The sequence below is a fragment of the Vicugna pacos genome, chromosome 6 (genome assembly GCF_048564905.1).
Source record: "Vicugna pacos chromosome 6, VicPac4, whole genome shotgun sequence".
Classification (NCBI taxonomy): Eukaryota; Metazoa; Chordata; class Mammalia; order Artiodactyla; family Camelidae; genus Vicugna; species Vicugna pacos.
Window position 1 is genome coordinate 10,973,836 of NC_132992.1, and position 21,265 is coordinate 10,995,100.

The window sequence follows — 21,265 nt, forward strand, 5'->3', positions numbered from 1 at the left end:
GGAATATTATTCAGTCATAAAAAGGAAGAAAATCTTGCCATTTTAGATAACATGGATGAACCATGAGGGCATTATGTAAGTGAAATAAGTCAGACAAAGAAAGACAAATATCAAATGATTGCACTGATATGTGGAATCTTAAACAAACAAACAACCTGAGATCATAGATACAGAGAACAGACTGGTGGCTGCCAGAGGCAGGTCAGCAAAATTGGTGAAACTGTCAGTTTAGCTTACTCCTAAACAAGCAGACTGACTTCATACTTGTCTGGGTGCATCTAAGACCTAAAAAATCAAAACCTGCATTTTGAAAGATGTTTAGGGGATTAATATGCAAATTAAAGTTGGAGAAGAACTCGTCTTATTATCTCATTAAGTCATGAGGCCTGGTACATGGTAAAATAACGTTAGCCCCTATTATTTCTTCTCCTATACCACAAACACCTCATTAAGTCCTAAAAAGCTCACATTTTTAAACCATAATTCTACTGCTCTATTCACACACTATATGCAAACAGGGAAAACTAGATAAAAGACAGTTAAAATGGTACTATGCTGCAAAAGAACCTCAGATTTTACATATTTTAAAGCTTTTATCTTCTACTACTGTCTGCCAACAGATTAGGACTGAGCATATAGTAATCGCTCAATAAATAAAAATATTTGCCAATATTTGTGAAAACAATTCAAATAAATCAAACCTAGGAATAACATAAGTCTATTAAAACCCATGCATTAAGAAGTAGTAAGTAATCAGAAGACATGACACTAGCCAGTGAGCAAAACTATGTTCTCACATTCAATACTATGGCATATTTTAAAATAATTTCCAAAATACCAGTCCTATATTAACATTTTAACATTAAACATTTGTTATATTAGGTGGGAAAAATAAGAAAAAATTAATTAGTATTAATTAGTATAAAGTATAATAATATTTAACCTTTACAGAGTTTATAGGGAAGAGATTAGAAAATTATAACAAGTTTATAATTTTTTGTCCTGCCTATATTTTCTCAAGTTTATATGAAAGCAATCTATTATTTTAAAAAAAAAAAAAACTTTTTTCCTTCAAAATGATCAAAGTAACATACTCTCATTGTAGAAAATTGGAAATGTAAAGAAATAACATCAACTAAGTAGGAAAAGACTCATTTTACCTCAACTGAAATGCAAACATCAACAACATTTTGACACATTTTCTTCCAAATTTAAAATGTTTTTAAAATAGTTCAAACATACAAAATGTATGTAATACAAAATCATATATCCACAACTCAAAAAATAAAACATTGCCAGTATAGTTTAAAACTCTATGGAATTCTCTCAAATTCCCCTCAGAAGTAAACACTATCCTAAACTTGTTTTTAAAAAATCATTTTCATGTTACTTAATATTTTATTAAATATGTATACCCTCTAACTAAACAGAGTACACTTTGCATGTTTAAAGTGTTATTACCTAAATAGTATGCTTTTTTCTATACTCACAATGGTCAATATGTAAGACTGGTACATGGCGAAAAAGTGAAGCACTGGTAAATACATGTCACTACAATATAATAGCCTATTTATAACATTCCACCACTTATCTATCCAGCCCCTTTTTGATGACACATAGCTGCCTCCTATTTTCCCCCATTATAAACAAGGCTGCTATATACATTTTAGTAATATGTCTCCTTGTACACATGAGAATTTATGTGAACTTTTCTCTAGGGGTTAATATCTAGGAGTAGGATTACTAGGTTACAAAGTACCCACATCTTTAAATTTACTAGATATTATCAAACTATTCTCTAGAATAGAAACATATTACCATTTTAGGGAAAAAAAAATAATCTCCTATCTCCTACCAAATCTGAAAGTTCTCCACAGACAGCTCCAAACTTATGAAAGAAAGCTTCAGAAGTCCATTTATAAGCTGCATGTAACTGTGATGCACCTCTCAGTAAGCAAAAAGCAAAGCAATCACCATCACATTTCCTTATTAATTCACTTAAACCTTATGTAGCTATATTCTTATCTGAAATAGTCTGGCCTGGATCAAAAGGCAGTCCTCTGTCATAACAAATGTGCAAGACACATCCGTTAAATAAGTTAATCTTTACTAGAGTCCTTAGTTCATCTTAATGTTGTATAATTGAAACTGTATCCATTACTCCAGGTGTTGATACAGCTAAATTTGACAGAAGTAAGATAATATTTTAGTTTGTTGTCAGCATCTTGTCTTGATGCCCAGTGTTGTGTAGTTTCTTATAGACATGGCTACAGTGTTGGCTGATGCTGATTTTTAGAATCTGACTCAGACATAATAGTTCATCGTTCATGATTAAAACAGTACTGATATCCTGGTAGGATGCGTAGGACCATACTTTCAGATTCTATAACGAGACATAGTGATACAGATCATGAGCCATTTGCACTCCTTCTTTCTGCCTCTATGACTAAAGCCACTCATCTTTAAGAGTAAGTTTGAATGAAAAGTATAGTAGTGAAACAATGTTCTTTTGCTAACTGGTTCATACGGATGCTGAACCCTGGCTTGGATTTAATTCCCTAAAGGGAAAGTAAATAAGCCATAACTAAAGAGTCAGTGATTCCTTCTAGAAATATGCATCAAGTCTTCATTCAATTGACCTAATTTAAAAAGCTTTCTATGTCAACATTAATCATAGTATCAGCATACTTTTAATGATACTACTTGCCAGAACATGAATTAAGGGCTTTATTCACTTATCCTCACTACAGACAAGGAAAGAGATGCAGAAAAATTTACATAATTCACCTGATACCCAACAGTAAACAGCAGGATGGGAATGTGAACACAGGCAGTCTGACTCCAGAGCTCACCATGCAATGCTGCCTCTCTAGAAATAATTGTTCCTCCCTAGAATTATTGTGAATTGAATGGCTCAATGACAGGCTGGAGCTACACAAAATGAAGATGAAGGGTATTCCTATTCAAACAGTAATTCATAGGTGATAAAGGAATGGAGAAAGGAAAATGGAACAACAACAACAACAACAAATTTTAAACTATCCATTTTGGCTAGTGGTGTTCAAAATAGTGAAGGCAGTCATAAGAGCTTTTGAGAACTTTGTGAACCCGTGGATTGTGATGAAGGAAAAAAAAAAGGGAAATGAAAAATCTCCTTCAGTCAGTAGATATCAGGTACAGAAACTCATTTCTCCTGCAGAACATTCCCCTTGCCCAAGGTGGTAATAAACTGCAGCAATCATCTATGATGTTGGGACAGTTCCTACAGACAGTGCAAACAGAGGTTCCAACAAACTTAAAAGCAAATTTCTATACCATTAGGACTGGTAATTGAGTGCCACCATGAAAGACGGAGTCTATGATAACGACTTGACAATTACAGTTAAGAATTAATATACATTATAACAAAATGGGGAGAAAAATTCAAGAGAAAGACTGTGTGACTCCATTCCAATAAACTAAAGGAGGCATCTGAATGGCCTGGTTGTGAGGCACTGAAAATTGCAACCCCCCAAAAAGATTCCCACAAATATGAAAATCTTTAGGGTGACCAACTTCAGCCTGAGGTTCAACCAGAGAAAACACATCAGAGGAGGCATCTAGTCTTCCTTAGGGAATTTGTTCTGTGATTTGTTCTGCAGCACTGAAGCTACCTAGACATAGCAACTGAATGCAAAAAAGGACTAGTAAGAGTCAGACCCATCATCCCCTTTTCCCGTTCTCAGATTTCCAAAACCCATAGTGGTCATCTAGACCACAGGTACTATATATATATTCCAACAAAGAAAGAGCAAAAAAGGAAACTTTATGTCTACTTAATAGCAAAGGAAAACAGTGCCCCTGTTTTCTGATATGTACAGTTTTTCTTGCAGTGTTCTAACCAACTGAAATGTCAGGACTTCCTTTGCAAAACAGAAAGGCATCACCATCAGATATGAGTGGTAGATATAACTACTCTGAGTATATCTGATAAACAAAACCTAATTTTAGAGATGACTTATTAATGATAAATGGGCCTCTGAAAACAAAGCATGGTCCTCTTACCAGAGAGTTCAATATTAAATGAGCACCTAATGAAAGAATTCAGCAAGTTTTCCTTGGATTTTAAATAATTCCTCGTCTTTAACTTTAAAATTTTTTTAGTTTGACAAAGCACTTAAAATATTTTTGACAAAGCTTCTGTTTTTTTTAAGCTTAAGAAGGCATTTTAAAAATTACATTTGTCTGTAAATATTCCACAACTGCAACTTTAGAATCACTGTACTTCCCATATTTACATTAACATTTCAAAGATGTATTTAAGAAACTTTTCTCCTTTAGGATAGCCTTTATTTATTACTATGAAGATCAAAGGAATTAAATTCTAAATACATTACTGTCCCATTTTCACAGCAGTTTTATAAATAAAGATCGATTACTCATTTTTGCGCATTTGTCAGCCTTCTTGCTTTTAAGAATCTGTAAGTGAAGCTATCTCCTTCTGTATCAGTTGCCTAACCAGCAAGGCCTCTGAGTAACTCCAACATGCTGCTGAGAGGTGACCCCTGGGGGGAGTACTCATCCACCAGTTTGAGAAACACACACTAGATTTGAGTATGAGCACACCAACTTTTTTCAGTTACTAAAAGCAGGACTTTTGTGGCTATTCATGTGTCCAGATATCATAGTTTACTCATATCATATATAATTTATCTAACCAAATTATGTAAATTCATTAAAAAAGCAGAAAAACAAAAAAATTAATGTAATAAAAATAGTTCCACCCCTCTTTGATTATACTAAAAAAGCATGCACTCTAGAGTGAGCATGAAAGTGAAGGTGAATCTATTGTTCCCTCAGTTAGTATGAGTTTTGAATGCTTCTCAGTAGAAGCATCTCACTCCATGACCATGATTCTACTGCACAAAGACAGTATTTATTCTTCATACAAAATGGTATTAAAACACAAACCAGTAACTTCATCTGGTACACAATTTTAAAAAAAGCTATCTTACCTATTATCAGACAAAAATCTCTGTTTGATGTTGTGTACATGTATTCTACCTATCTGGTTAAAAGAAACTGACAAGCAAGTTTAAATGGCATTACTTTATTACAGAACTTTTAGCTAATAAATATAATTAAAAGTAAAAATAAAAAGATAGTTATTTCCTTGAAAGTAAAATTACACTGTAATTCAGGCATTTAATCCAAATTGATCATGTTTAACCATATTTGCACCAACTACCAATTTTCAGGTATAAAAATGTATGATTAGTTAAGTACATTTGTACATCATACAAAATTTTCAAATACTTAGAAAAACAGGAGACCAGCATACCTTTGATAATCAACAGTCGTTCACAGTATTACCAGTTTCTTTTTATATACCTCCTAAGAGAGACTGGGAGATGTGCCACTTAGATATTAAGGCTAATAGTGGTACAAACTGAATTACCATCTACTTGATCAAATGTAACAATTTCATTCATGGCAATAACTGAAATTGATTTTCTCTGTTTTCTGCCTGTCTGCTTTGAGTTCTTATGTTTTCAATGTGTACTATTAACTTCTACTGTAGATGCCACCAGGGATGTTTATCAACATTTCTGAAAGGGGATTTTGTCTCTCCTCTTGACTTTCTTCTCGTTTTCCTCTTCCCTATGACCATCTCTTTTTTCTTTTACTTGTCTTTTCATATCATTTTTATTTAGTTACCTATGAAATTAAAGAGATAAAAATGTACACACAGAAGTGTGACCATGCATATGTATATATAAGTATTACTGCCAGTGATGTATCAAGCACTGTGCTAGGTGCTAGGATACAAGTACAAAGAGAAATCTTTGCCTTCAAGGAGCTCAAAGTTTGGAAGAAGAAAGAGTTAATATCTGGAAAAATTTAATAAACTGAGTAACTTTTGTATGAGGTCTAAATCTGAGATGCTTCATATTATAGCTCCCAAAGGTTTGATTAGTAATATTAGACTCCTTATTAGAGTTGGCATGACCAGTGAGATTTTAAATGAAGCCCAAGCCAGTCAGCCAACTTCCAAGGTAACTTTCTGGGTTGGGTATGAATAGTTTAGAAGATGTCAATATAACCACACAGCTTCAAAGCAAAATAAGCACTACCAGGCAGTCAGAAAAAATAGCACTGAAAGTTGCTAAGAATGCCATAAGGCAAAACAAAACATGTAGATAACCAGGAAATAAAAATGTCAATAAGCATGCCTCTGGTGGCATCATAATCATCACAGCTAACTTTTATTGAGCGCCTACTATGTGTCAGCACTGTGATAAAGGCTTCCATGTATTTTATCAGTTAATTTAAACTATATATAGATATGTATCTTCCCCACCTCATAGATGAGGAAATTTTGTCTTAGAGAATTTAAATAACTTTCCTAACATCAGAGCATGGTAGAGAACTGATTTAAACTTGGGAACTATGACAGCAGATGACTTAATGTTAGCCACTAATTTTTTTAAATCTCTAGCACCAAGAAATCTGGCAATAAAATATGTATTTAAATAGAAAATCATTTCTATCAGGCCAGCTATTTTTAGCATCTCAGAACTACTTGGTCTCAGGAACTCTTATACAAAAAATATTTTCACTTAAAAAATATACAGAACCCCAAAGAACTTGTGTTAATATAGTATGTATCCACTGATATTTACCATGTTAGAAATTAAACCAGAGAAATTTAAAAAACACAAAAGCAGAGCAGACATCATCATATATCATGAAGCATTTGGAAACTCCATTATTACACTCAGAAAAGAGTAAGACTGAGATGGCAAAGTTTTAGTAGTATCAAGAAAATAGTTTCCACCTTGGAAATACTCTAAAAGAGTCTCATGGACACTGAGAAGTCTCTGGAACATACTAGGTAAACAACTGGCTTAAACTATTTACTATATTTTAAAATAAATCATGAACTCCTCACTACCACTATCTTATCAGAATCTGGAAACCCTGGTTGAAAATGATTTATGTGAGACAGAAGACTCACTTCAGAGATGAGGGAAAAAGATTTAGGGAACTCAAGGGGCATGTCTAAGATCACAGAGTTAGTCAGTGGCAGATATCTAATCTCACTATATTAAAGAACGTATTTTTGGCTTCTGACTGACTATTAAGTATCAGTGGACAAATATTTGGGAACGGTTGGTAGTTAAAAAAAAAAACAACATCACAATAGTGAGATAGGGTATCAAAATTTCAAGGATCTCTTGAATATGCCAGTACTTTGAGTGGTGTACAGGAAAAACTAACAGTGCTGACTTAATTTCTCTATTCATTCATAATGTCCTACTAATAAGGTTCCTATTGATGAAGCAAATCCATGTTCCCTATCAGATTAGCCTAGCTAAAAACTGCATTTCCACTTCCAATTCCAGACAAAATGGAGTAACAAGGGTCAGATTAACTCTCATACCTGAAATAGTAAATAATAATAATAACAATAATAAAAAATAAAAAATAAACGAAATACATTAAACAATAGTTTTGAGACACTGGACATGGGCAGTGTAGGACAATGATCCTGAGAGAGGAGAAACAAAGTGAATCCTTTAATTGTTGGAGGTGAAAGGGGAGGAGAAAAAGGAAGAAGTAGAGGAAGAGGGAAAGAGAGATCTCAACCTAGAACCCCATACTTTGGAAAAAATTAAGATAAAAAATATTTCAGACACATGAAAGATGAAAAATCTCATCAGCACCAAATCGACACAATGAGGACTATTAAAGGAAGCCCTTCAGTCAAAAGGAAAATAATAAGAGACAGAAACGTGGATTTACACAAAGAACTAAAAAGCATGTTCTCTGACTACAGTGGACTTAAGTACCAATAATAAAAATATCTCTAGACAATCCCCAAATATTTAAAAATTGAACAATACACTTCTAAATAACCCAAGGGTCAAGCAATCAACAGGAAAATTATAAAGCATTCTGAACTGTATGAAATGAAAACACAACGTAACAAAAATTGTGGGATGCAGGTTAACACTATGGTCAGAGGAAAATTTACCTTAACAGTACTAAATATCTGTTAGAAAAGATGAAAGTTCTCAAATCAATGACCACAACTTCTACCTGAAGAAATTAAAAAACAAAGCGCAAACTTAACTCAAAGTACAGGTAACAGTAGCAATCAAACATACTGAAAACAGAAAAACAACTGAGAAAACCAAAAACTAGTTCTGTGAGAATGTCAGTAAAAGAGAAAAGCCTCTAGTCATACCGATCAGGAAAAAAAGAAATAATTCACCAGTATCAGGAATGAGGTAGGAATTTAAACTACAGATCCTACAAATATTGTGACAGGTGGACTCTGGGTGGCCCTCAATGACCTTCAGCTTCTGGTATTCACACCCCTATATAAACCATTCCTCTTGAATGTGAGCTGGCCTAGTGACTTGCTTCTAACCAATAGAATATTGCAAAAGTGATGGGATATCATTTCTATAATCAGGCTCCATAAAATTTTGTCTTCTATCTTGTTAGCAGATCCTTCCTTCCTTGACGGTTTTGATTAAATAAGCTGCCATGACGGAAAGGCCCAGCTGGTTAAAACACTGAGGGCAGCTTTCAGCCAACAGGGAACTTTGACTCTTGGTTCAACACACTGAAAGGAACTGAATCCTGCCAAAAAACACATGAGCTTTGAAGCAGATCCTTCCCATGTCTTTCAGATGAGACCCTAGGTCTGGCCAATACTTTGCTTACAGTCTCTGTAAGAGACCCTAAGCAGAGAACTAAACTAAGCTATTCCAAATTCATCACCCACAGAAACTAAGAGACCTTAAATATATATAACCTTAAGCCACTAAGTTTGTGGTAATTTGTTAATATAGCAAGAGATAGCTAATATAAATATTTAAAAGATACAAAAAAAATTATGAGCAACTTTATGCCAATAAATTCAACTCAGATGAAATGGACAAAAAGATATGCTTCTTAAAATACACAAATTAACAAAGCTCAGTCAAGAAAAAATAAATTGAATAGTTCTTTTCTATTAATATAATTAAAATTATATGAAAATTATCCCTAAAGAAAACTCCAGGCCCATATATCTTTACGGTAAATTCTACCAAACATTAAAGGCGGAAATAATACCAATATTAGATAAATTTCTCCAAACAATTAAAGCAGAAGTAACAGTTCTCAACTCATCCTTTGAAGCCAGTATTATCATAATACTAAATTCTGACATAGACAGTACAAAAAAAAAATCCTACAGATCAGTATACTCAAATATAAAAATTCTTAACATTTAGCAAATTAAATTTAACAATACATAAAGGAACAATACATAATAACTCAGTGCTACTGATCTCAGAAATGCAACATTAATTTAAAATTAAAAATAGTCATCAATATAATTCCCACAGCAAAACACTAATAAAGAAAATCTATATGACCACCTCAATAGATGCAAAAGAAAATCTTTTATAAAATCCAACATCCATTTTTGATAAACACTCTCAACAAATTAGGAATAAAAGGAAATTTCCTCAATCTAATAAATTATATAAAGGAAACCTGTAACTAATACCATGCTTAATATTGAAAGACTGTTTTCCCAATATCAAGAATGGGGCAAAGCTATCTACTTGTATCACTTCTATTCAACACTGCACATGAAATTATAACAAATTAGTAAGAGGGGAAATCCAGATTGAAAAAGAAAAAGTGAAATTCTCATTATCCAAACAGAAAATCCTTCAGCATGTACAAAAAAAGCTACTACAGCTAGTGAGTTTAACAAGGTGCAGGATACAAGGCCAAGATACCAAAACTTGTAGTTTTATATAAGACATGAACAACCAGAAATTGAAATTTATAACAGCATGAAAATTTAGTGCTAAGTTAAATGAGAGATGTGCAATATGTGTTCACTAAAAACTATACAACATTACCATGAGAAATTAAAAAAGTCTTAAATAGTTATACCATAATCACTGTTAAAATATCAATTCTCCTTAAACGGATCAGATCCAATACAATCCCAACCAAAATTCTAGATTTTACAGAAACTGATATGGTGGTTTAAAATTTTTCAATTCATATGCAAAGTACCTAGAATAGGCAAAAATTTTTTGAAAGAGAATAAGGTTGGAAGACTTAAAATACCTTGTATCAAGATTTATTTTAAAGGTACAGTAATCAAGACAATACAATACTGGTGGAAAGGTTAAAAAAAAGTCAATGGAACAGAACAGAGAGTTTGGACATTGATTCTTATATACATGGTTAATTGATTTTCAACAGCGATAACAGGGGCATTCAATGGGGAAAGGGTAATCTTTTCAACAAATGGTACCAACAAAACTGGATAGACTTATGCCAAAAGAAAAGAAAACAAAACAAAACAACTTCAACCCTTATCTCACACTTGGCCAAAAATTAACTCACAATGAATCACAGATCTAAAATAATAGTTAAGCATATAAGTTGTCTAATTTACTTTCTCTTGAGACTGTTACTGGCAGTCAAACAATTATTAAGTAATACAGAAGGATTCCATGATAGGAAAAAAATGTGAGAAGTCTGTTCTATTCCTTTCTTAAAATTTATAATTTACAAAAATATTAAAAACTGAGACATCTAACACCAACAAGGATATCTGTCTAATTTTAACTCAATAATACATAAATATATTGGACCATGGACCTCTGTATTTACATATTGTATATTAATAATCTATTAAGTCCAGTTCAAGAAACTCTGATCTTACTCAAAAATTTTTGTTTTATGCTTATTATTTATAATTATATGATTGATTTCTTGAATATGTGTAAGTACATTTGACTGTCCTTTATGACTGGACTACCGCATTCTGTTAATTCTTATTTTGTAGTTGGCTTTATTCCTTTCATAACTATGTAAGTTTAAAAAGCTAAAGCTCTAATCTGTTCTTAGAAACCATGATCCATACATATACATAAACTAAAAAGAAGTGCAGTATATTGTATATATGTATTTACATGCAATAAAATGTATATGTGCAGTCAAACTATAATAATTCTACCTAATAAAACTGAAAAGGGAAAAAAATAAAAATACAAAAAAATTTTTTCTTTTACATGTTAGGAATTAATGTCCACAGTAAGTAACCATTTGACCAAGTTCACATGTCAAACGGGAGAAGTCTTTAGGCTTAAGTCCTCTGTTCTTTGTATTACAAAACATATCACTTTCATGTGGTATGCCCCGGAGGCTTTATAACTAAGTACTGCTTCTATTTCTGTGCTTCTACTCTCCCTGGGCCTTCATTATTATAACTTTTATCATTTCATGGTTAATAATCTGTTCTTCTCATGAGAATGAGCACTCCTTTTGCCCAGGAAATGTGAACTAAGCATTTTTGTTTTGCCCACCTAATGCCAGTGACTAGAAAACAGTGGCATCTCAATGAATGCTTCATGAATGGAAAAAATGGGAGAAAAAAGGATTCCCCTGATAATAGCCCACAAACTAAAGTATCTGGAAGCCCAAGAGAAGACTTTAAGATTCCAAACTGGGAAGAAAGATACCAAAGTAAAGTGATCTAAGAGAGCAAGAAAGGGTTGGTGGAAAAACAAGAAAAATATTTACAAAGCAAGAACTCTGAAAAGCATTAATTCAATGAGTTTTAATGGTATTAGCAATGCAGAGAAGATATTTGATTCAGGACAGCTGATATTTATTGCTTAATCACTAAATAATTTCCTATATTAAACACGAAGAATATGGTCTGCTCCATGCAAAAGGTAGATTGATTATGATATAAAACCACATTAAAACAATTAATTCACTTGATAGCACAAAGGATTAAGTATCAGTTCAATATGATGAATGAAAACAGTCCAAGCTTGTTATTCTCAGAATAAATTGTCAGAATATATAACAAAAGGAACTAACATTAATTGATCATGCTAAGCCTTTGACATACATAAGCTCACTGAGGTCTCATCACTACCTTGTGAGGTAGATATGCTTCCAAACAGATTTGAGGAACTGAAGCCTCTTCTTTCATAATCTACATTCAAAAGAATCTGGGTTGCCCAATTTTATCCTCCCCAATAATTTCCAGATCTCAAGATCTGTAATGCAATAAAATATTCCAACAGTTATAATTTTGCAAATATAATTTACTTTTCCTGACTTATAGGAGCTCCTGGTGAGCATTTAAAAACTACAAAGGGTCCTTCATCTTGTTCAGGACGTACTCCAGGAATACAAAACAGCTGCCTCTCTAAGGAGCATCTAAGACTTGTAAAATTCCTAACACGGTTTTATATCAAAATAGCTCTGTAACTTTTCATGAGACTGAATGTAAAAAGACGAACATATATAGACTTTTTTTTTTGGTGGGGGGGAGGTAATTAGGTTTGTTTGTTTATTTATGTAGATGGGGGGTCCTGGGGATTGAACCCAGGACTTTGTGCATGCTAAGCATACACTCTACCACTGAGCTACATCCTCCCCCCTTAGACTTCTTAATAAATTACAGATGTGTGTGAAATACTCCATAGAACTTCCTCAATTAAATTCTTACACACTTCTTATGAGATAAATCTCTTTGCAGATGAGAAATGTGAGGCTAAGAAATTAAGTATCTTACCTTTTCCAAGGTCAAAAATAGTGGTGATACCAGGAAGCACTTATCTGATTCATTCCATGGCTTATATTTTTTATGTATAAAATATGAATATTTTTTCAGAAATAATGATAATATCATCATCTTATAACTTCTAGAGTATCTGTCCTTAAAGTCTTGTACAAGTAGGAATAACAATTGTTTTGGGGTCTATTTTTAAACTTTATCAAGTGTGATATGGTACAGAGGGACAGTAATTTATAATCATACTTCCTGGTTACTAGTCTTGGACATATAAAATTTGGTAAGTTATCTACCTTCTCTAAGATTCAAATTCCTTACCTCTAAAATGGACAGGATTTTTAAAATAGCTTCTTGGTGAGCTGGTATAAAGCTTAAAATAGGCAACATGTGAAAAGTTTTAAACCATATTGTGACAAATGCTGGTTGTAATTACTGTTATTAATGAAAATAGGCTAAGCAGGCCTAAAAATGTATTCTGCCAGAATCCACCCTTCATTATTTTCTCATGAATAAGAAACATCTAAATGTATAGAAAATAATTAAAAAGCCATCAGAAAGTAAGTCTTCAATAATTACATAAAGGGTCATAAGAGAGATTCAAAGATGAGTACGTTTTGACTTCCACTTGTTAGCTTTAAAGACTCAATACTGAGAAAATTTTTAAAAAAAGAGAGAGAGTTGTAAAGATCAACCGTAATAAAGATGTTACTTCATAGACATACAGAGTTAACTGAAACTCACAGTGAGGTGAGAAACTGACATTCAGGCTCTTTGCATAAGATCTATGTTAGAGCATCCCAACAGGCACTGTCCCTGGAAGAATGGCTAAACTGAAACACAGTGACTGGTAAAAATGGACAAGTGGACAATACGATAGCTCTGTGATTTCTTTCATTTTAAATATCTGCTGGCAAGAGATTTAAAGGAGTTTACATGATCTTAACCCTATTTTTAATTATCCATGAACATTAAGATTACAATTTATAGGTAGGTGCTGTTTTGAATAGGACCAAGAGTAATAAACAACACTTTCTCTCACGGATTTATTTGAACCTAACTTTAAAATACATCCTTTTATTACCCATAGTTTTGTCACATTCAAAACATTCAGAATGAGCAGTTACATAACAAAACAGAGATTAATGGGAACATAGATGCAATATATAGAAAACACTTACTTTAATTCTCTGTCCCTCCTGTCTTGCTTTGCTATTTAACTGCTTCATCTCGTGTTTTGTACCTGAGATCAAGAGGCATAAAATACTATTTCAAAATTTGTGTGTCCTTTCTACTTATTGCATTTGAACTCCTAGTAGCTATAAAACCTGCACCATTTTCTCCTTCAAAAATAAAACCAATAGCAAACAGTAAACAATCTAGAGAAGATATCTGCTATTCTAAAGGAGAGAACTTTATTACACATCAATGCTGAATATGAGGGAGAATGAGTAAAAATTATTTTATTTATTTTTTATTCACGCAACTAGATTTTCCCATTTACAAGGGAAGTTAGATATCAAAATCAAACAATCTGGTAGTTGTATCACACAACCACAGCTAACTTGTCAAAGACTAAACAAAAATACATGGAGTTTAATTTGGGAGTCATCATTCTCTAGGGGGAGTGAGCCTACATGATTTTATATCTTTCTCAGTCACCAAGTTTGCCAGTTTCTTCTTCCTTTGCAACAACTTTCCTCTTTCCAATACTGCGATCTTGATCCTGTCCTCCTAAGTCTTATTTCATCACAGGTGGGCCTGTGTAGTAACATCTTGATCCTGTCCTCCTAAGTCTTATTTCATCACAGGTGGGCCTGTGTAGTAACATCTTATCAGATCATCCAATTTCTTGTCACTCTTTCACTTTGGATCCATCCTTCATACCACAATGTATTGATCTTTATAAAACCCTTTGTGCCATTCCCTGTGTTAAAGTCTATTTTTAATTGGCTCTCTATTCCCCAAAGGACAGGCTATATTTCTTGCACAGAAGGTTACCTGCCTTAATACACTATTCACCCACAAAGCAAGGTAATTTACTATTTACTGAATTTTGTAATTCTGGTGCCTCTGTAACTTGTGATCCCATGATTATATATTTCCAGAAAGTTGTCTTCCTTTCAACCTTACTTGTACAAACTGTTTGTCCTATAATATTCTACTCAAACACTTCCTATTCTATTAAGTCTTTTCTGATCCAAAGTAATTTCTCCCTCTCCTGTAATCTCATGGCAATCAATGAAATTACTTTGGTAGTTAATTACTTGTTGCCTAATTATAACTTCTCATTGCTGCTTTAAAAGTTAGTTTTATAACTTAACTCTTCAGTTAAATATTATATTTTCAATCCTATTTCCTGAACTCTATGATACACATTTATTCACTTTTGACATTTCAGAAACTGAGTGGATTTATGAATCTCAGCATGTTAAAAGACCACAGGACCACAGTGTAAGCACAAGCTCCTTAAAAACAGGCAGACAACACTGTCATCCTTATTTACAAGAGTGGCTCTCATGCCACTGTGCTCTGCTAGGGGAAGAAAACAACAGGTTGTCTCTACTCTAAATATTCCCAAGGTCTCTACTGTCAAATGTAAATGAACTACACACTAGGTTCTCTCAAAACTTCAGCCAGTATAACCCTGGGGTCAAAATGACCTCTGTGTGTTTTGTACAGATAGCATGTGAGGGAAATTAAGGCTCTATTATGCCACCTCCAGCTTGCTATCTGTCAAACTTCAGAATGGCTCTTAAGAGCTCTTACATATATATGAATGAAAAGGTATTGAATAATTGCCAAGGACACAGAGAGCACTCAGCAAAATCAAAAATCCCTTTAGCCACATCGGACAGAAGTGGTCCAGAAGTTGTTAGAAAAGTAGTATTACTGATCCAGATAAGCTGATGGGCTCATTTTAGTTTCCACAGAATCTGAAAGATCTATGTTTACTCTAGTTGAATTTTTATTTATTTTCGTTTCCTTTATCCCACGTACCCAATCTGTGGCTCTGTGTATGACTCTTAGAAGTCTAGAACAACTTCGGAATCCTTATACCCTAGTATTTTCATTACCTTCCTGATCTCTTCTGTCAGGCTGCCATCCATGTGCACTCCTGACAACTGACCTGAGAAATGACCACTGCTGGTTCTTTTTCAATAAACTGAACCCTTGTATGCCTTCATTGCAACAGGTAGCATACATCATAGTATGTATTAAGTGAAGACCTCAAAACATATCAACTATCCCTTAACAGAAAGTTCCTGACATTATTTTGTGCTGAGTCATACACAACAGCTAAACCAAATAAAGCCAACTCATCACCACATAACTGGTTTTCCCCTTCTCCACTAACAGGCTTAAGTCCGGAACTTTAGTAAGGTAGTTATTATTAGTACCCACCCGACTCCTACCAATGAAAAAAGGAAAAGGAAAAAAATTTGAGGCAAAGAGAAGTAACATGCCTATAGTCATAAAGCCAAGAAGCAGGAGTGCCAGAAACCAGAAACAGAACTGAGACAGCTTGATTTCAACAGTCAAGCTCTTAAATTCTGTGCTATTCTACTTCACTAAACACTACACTTGCAAGGCAAATTTTTTTTAAAATCAAATCATGTCCAATATCTTCACTTTGGAAATCAATTGCAGATCCTCCTCTTTTTTCACTTTTGTCCTCTCTCTTCTCCCATTTCTTCAGTATATGGCAGAAAATTTAAGGCAGCTCTTTGAGCTGAGAAATACTAAAGAAAGGGGGCTAAAAAGTACTAGCACAGAATTCAGAATATGTGAGTTCTAGGCCGGAGTCTGTCATTAATTAGGCAAACTGTCTAGCCAAATCCCAACATGTATTTTGTATCAACAGCACACATCCCAACCTAGCCAAATCTCACACTCTCTAAGTTTCTCCATCTATGAAGTAAAAGGACTGGATGTAAATAACAAACATAGCTTCTAGTTTTGAAAGTTCTATGATATTACAAAATGGGGAGAGAAGGAACAACAACAGAGACATGACTGTTTCATTCTGCAAACTGTATTATAAAGAGAAGAAAGAACCAGAGTGGAAATTTAGCAATTAGAAAAAATAAGCACTTAAACGCTACTCAACTGAATTTTGCTTCTTTTCCAAAAGTAACTACCACAATGTATTATACATAACCTGAAAATGGTCAGGATTTTTAAAAAATGGTAACTTCTGGCCAATGATGGTGCCTATAAACTTCTATTAGTGGTTGCCTATCAGTGAACTCATTTTTCAAATTAAGGAATGCAGAACTTTGTATCTCAAGGAAGTGTATCAACAAAAAGACTTTTCCTTTTTCCTGTGAGCCCTCTTATAACCACTAGCCTAGAGTATAAACTCCAGTGGTATTTCATCACTTTTGAGCTTATTACCTATCTCAGAGCTTAGCTGGGCAGCAGAGTTTAAGAGGGCAGGAAAACCAAGATGACCCGGCCCCTTGGAATTTCCATAAACTAAAATGATCAGACAATATTTTTGAAACAGAATTTACACATGAAGAAATATAAGCACAAAAATACATAAAGAAATACTAGATGTCTGGAGAAAATAACAATGGTGGTAATAATTAATAGCACATTTCATTCATTATATCAATAGATGAAATACTTCACAGCTATTATTATATTCCATCTTTACCAAAAGCCTAAGAAGTATGTATAAAATTATTATAACTTTAGAGGTGAGAAATCTGAGGCACAAAAAGGTGATGTAGCTTGTCCAAAGACACAGAGTGCAACTTTTCAGAGGCTATGATCTTAATAAAATTCTTCACTAAACAGTGTCATCAATCAGGGCAATAATTTGTAAAGCACAGAACAAAAGGTCTATTACCATTAACTAATACCACCATCATCTACTATAAGCTTCACCACCTTAAAACAACTTTGATTCTTTCCCCTCCTCAATTTCCAAGCATAATTAATCTAGTAAATCTAATGAGTCTTCCTTAATTTGATTATATTCAGTAACCATGTATAGAACATTCATTGTATATAAAGCATTGCACTAGACAGACTAAAATTTTTACATCAAAGTTTGTCAGATGACTTCTGCTTTCTCAAGAAACAAAAATTGAAGGGGAAAGGAAATCAATCTTAAGCCCTCTACAAATCGAAAAGAAGTAAAAGTATATTAAGCATGACTGAATGTAGCACATTTGCAAATGTATTCATTCATTTAAATTTGTTACATATAGATCTGGCTGATAAGTTTTGATATACATGGGATTAAGGCCAACACTTATGTAACACTCACTATGTACCAGACACTGCTGTAAGCACTGTACTGATCTAAGCACTACACACTGTACATAAATCTCACTTAATTCTCACAGCTTTACAAAGCAACTGTTATTTTCCCAATCACAGATGAGTAAATTGAGGTACAGTGAATTTAAATAACTTGTCCAGAATCACACATGTAGTAAGTGGCAGAGCGGGAATTCACACCCAGGTAGTCTGGCTCCAGTGTATGTACTCATATAACCACTGCCTCCCAAAGAAGGGGGTAAAAATCGGAAACTAGAATAAATCATTAACACTGTAGAAAATAAGAAAAATCATGATACTTTCTGGCCCTTATGCTGGTACAAATCTCAAATACAGAAAACATTTATTTGGAGGAAAGGATTTAAAAAAGGAAGGGAGGGGACAAACTCATTGATTAATTATACCTCTGCCCATGTCTCTATCATCTGAGATTAATCACTCCTTTCAGTCCCTGGTGCTTAAACTTTGATCACCACTTTCACAAATTTCTGAAAACAGAAGCACTATTCGGATCATGATGATGCTTCTGTCTGTTTATGTGTGTTTGTGTTTGTTCTGTACAGGTGGGTTGTAAGTAAAAGTGCAGAAACAAGGTCTCTAACAAAGGTAGAGAGGCCTGAGGTACACACCACAAACACTGTGTTACTTGTTTTTGAGGGTCTCAAACATATTTTATCTAATCTTCATCATTTCCTAAGAATGCTGACTATGTCTACCATTTCTTCTCTATCCATTGTTAGGTACAGTGTTTATTTTTGTGTCTGCTTAGCCAAAACTCTGCACTGAATGATGTGCTGTCGGTAGTTCTGATAACCAGAAATTCAACCAACCACTGTACAGTGAGGCTATTTTTCTGGTGGATTTGGGAAAGACAAGGCACACACACCAGACAAGAATTCTGCAACAGTGACTTCTCTTACTTCTGAAAGGATAGTATGTGATTAATTCAATGATAAGAAGTTTGTGGCCTCTTAATGATACAGTTCCAGTGGAACTCACTTATGCATCAAGGCTACTAGAGTGAACTGGAATCTTAGAATTAGATTTAAAGTCAGGAATTATTAGGCAAAAAAGTACATACAGCAAAAACTGCACTTAAAATGTTATTAAATAATGAATTCAACCTTCATGATTTGTGTAGGCAACTCTGTACACTAAAATGTATAGTAATACAGTATTAATAGAGTTCATGTGCCAAATATGGTTTTATAGTGCTGCAAAAAATTATTCTTTCTCCCTCATAGTCTTGAATGGGGAGAATAGCAACTCATATAGTTGAATTCATCTAAATTAAAAGCATATGTTTTATAACTTGACCAAACTATTCATTTTGAAGTTTTAAAATACCTTTGATCGCACACTATAAAAAGTTAAAAAAAATTTTTTAATAAAGTAAAATCAAATTATTTATTAAATGATGTAATTTTCTGTGATGGAAATGTGTTATTTATAAAGTATGGTAAAGTCTAAATAAATTTCATTCACATAATTTCTATAACGGTATCTGTAATTTCATTAAAGTTTAAAGTGACTTGTTAATAATTTTAGTAACAAAGTGTCAAAACTGGTTTTTAGCTAATACCGTTTATTTGTAAATTTTAAAAACTCAACATGTTAAAATACTCAGGAGAATAAAGCACTTTGTCCAACTGAGATTCTTATTAACAAAATCATATCCATCTATGCTTATGATTAGGAAAAACACGGTCAAGATGGTGAATTCTTTAGTAATAAAACTCAAAAAGTTGATAATATTCTCATAAAAGAGTGCTGAAGGTAGCTTCAAAGATAACCATAAATACCTCTCCTTGGTGAGAAGAGTTCAGGGGAGAAATAAATGGTATGAAATTATAACATCTTAACTAGCTCAAAATTATGACTGGGGCAGAAGGAGGAAAGTTAGTGGGAGAGAGGATTTTGATGGGAACAAAAAAAGAAAGAAATCACTGCTCTGATTGCTCAGCAGACAGGAAAAAAAATGTACATTTACACATACATACACACATGTATATATGAATATATATAGGGATATAAATATATATATTGTTGTATGGTAGACTGGGAATACCTTGAGATTAATCTGGATTTTTATAATAAAAAACAACTATAAAATCAATCTAATTCTTCTGTCTATACAATATACACTCAAAAAAAAAAGTAAAAAAACAGCATTCATCTTTGACTTATAGATCAAACAACAAACAGAAAAGCAAGATTTGCTTTGAAGTCTGTCTCTAAAGGAAAACTGAATTTCAGGATCATGAACTTTGTAGAGGTTTGAATATATTATTACAATTTATTCTCTGAAAATCGTATTCATTACTCAAGTAGAAAAAAATGGAAAACTTGAAAGAGAAGTAAACATAAGGTACAGAGGCACCATTTAATGCATTTTAAGAGATAACATGTTATCACATAGTAACTCAAGGCTCTGAAAGAAAATAATCCAATATTAATAAACAGTATTGTGTCCTCCAATACATAAAATTCCTACTTCAAAATCTAAACAGGAAACCTATCTTTCCTATTCACAGCATTATTTGAAAAATAATAAAAAAAAAACTTTTAAAGGTGGAAGAAAAGTTGGACATCAACCAGCTTAACTAATTACAATATAAAATATCATGTCCAAGATTGAATAGCAAATTCATAGTAGAGACAACAGTAAATCTAAGTCTCATGTTACCCAGGACAGTGCTCTTTACACAACAACCCAGCTTTCTCAGCACTGATTCCAGAAAGGGAAACACTAAAACCCATTTTTAACAACTCTCTCTATAGTTTCTTGCATTCCATATGACTATCCCAGATCTTCCTCAAAGTATTTTAAATAAATTAAACATATTTACAGCCAAATATAATAGCAAAACCACATATTTTAACACATATTTTCACTCAGCATTTTTCAATGCAAAACAGTGTAATCCACATGGAAGACCATGAATTCCTATCGTATTATTCAGGTTTTCTTCCACTTAAAACAATTTGCTTCTAGAGTTAAGTGCCCATAAAGTTTATGTTTGTCTATTTTCTCTTGGTTAATTCTGAGAGAAATAAGTAGTTCATTATTCATTCAAAGTATGACCTTTTGGAAAAGGTATCTCTTAACCTCACGAATTTACTGCAGAGTCTGGAACCACACAGTGTTTAATTTTATTGATTCTTTGGTCTAATTATCAACCTGTCAGTAGCATTTTAAAAAGTTTTGGGGGATTTTTTTGTTTGTTTATTGCTTGAAAAGGCTCTAACCTTTTAACCTTTCAGGGGGTAGAATATTAGTTTGGTCCTATTTTCTCTTAACTGCCAATCAAGAAATGTCATCTATTATATCTGTTTTGATATGCTTTCAAGAGATAGGGCTATAGGAATCCCTGA

The 21,265-nt window shown here is 33.3% G+C and overlaps 1 protein-coding gene across 6 annotated transcripts in view; it reads right to left on the reverse strand.

Moving 5' to 3' along the window:
* Positions 1–21,265, reverse strand: part of TCF12 (transcription factor 12) — a 326,023-nt gene that overhangs the window by 179,680 nt on the left and 125,078 nt on the right. Inside the window, exon 3 of one of the 6 annotated variants that reach the window (XM_072962353.1) lies at positions 13,777–13,838. The exons of the other annotated variants lie outside the window; for them this stretch is intronic. Within the exon in view, the coding sequence (XP_072818454.1) occupies positions 13,777–13,824 (48 nt within the window). The 5' untranslated portion in view covers positions 13,825–13,838. The remainder of the gene's footprint in view (positions 1–13,776; positions 13,839–21,265) is intronic. 6 annotated transcript variants of the gene reach the window in all.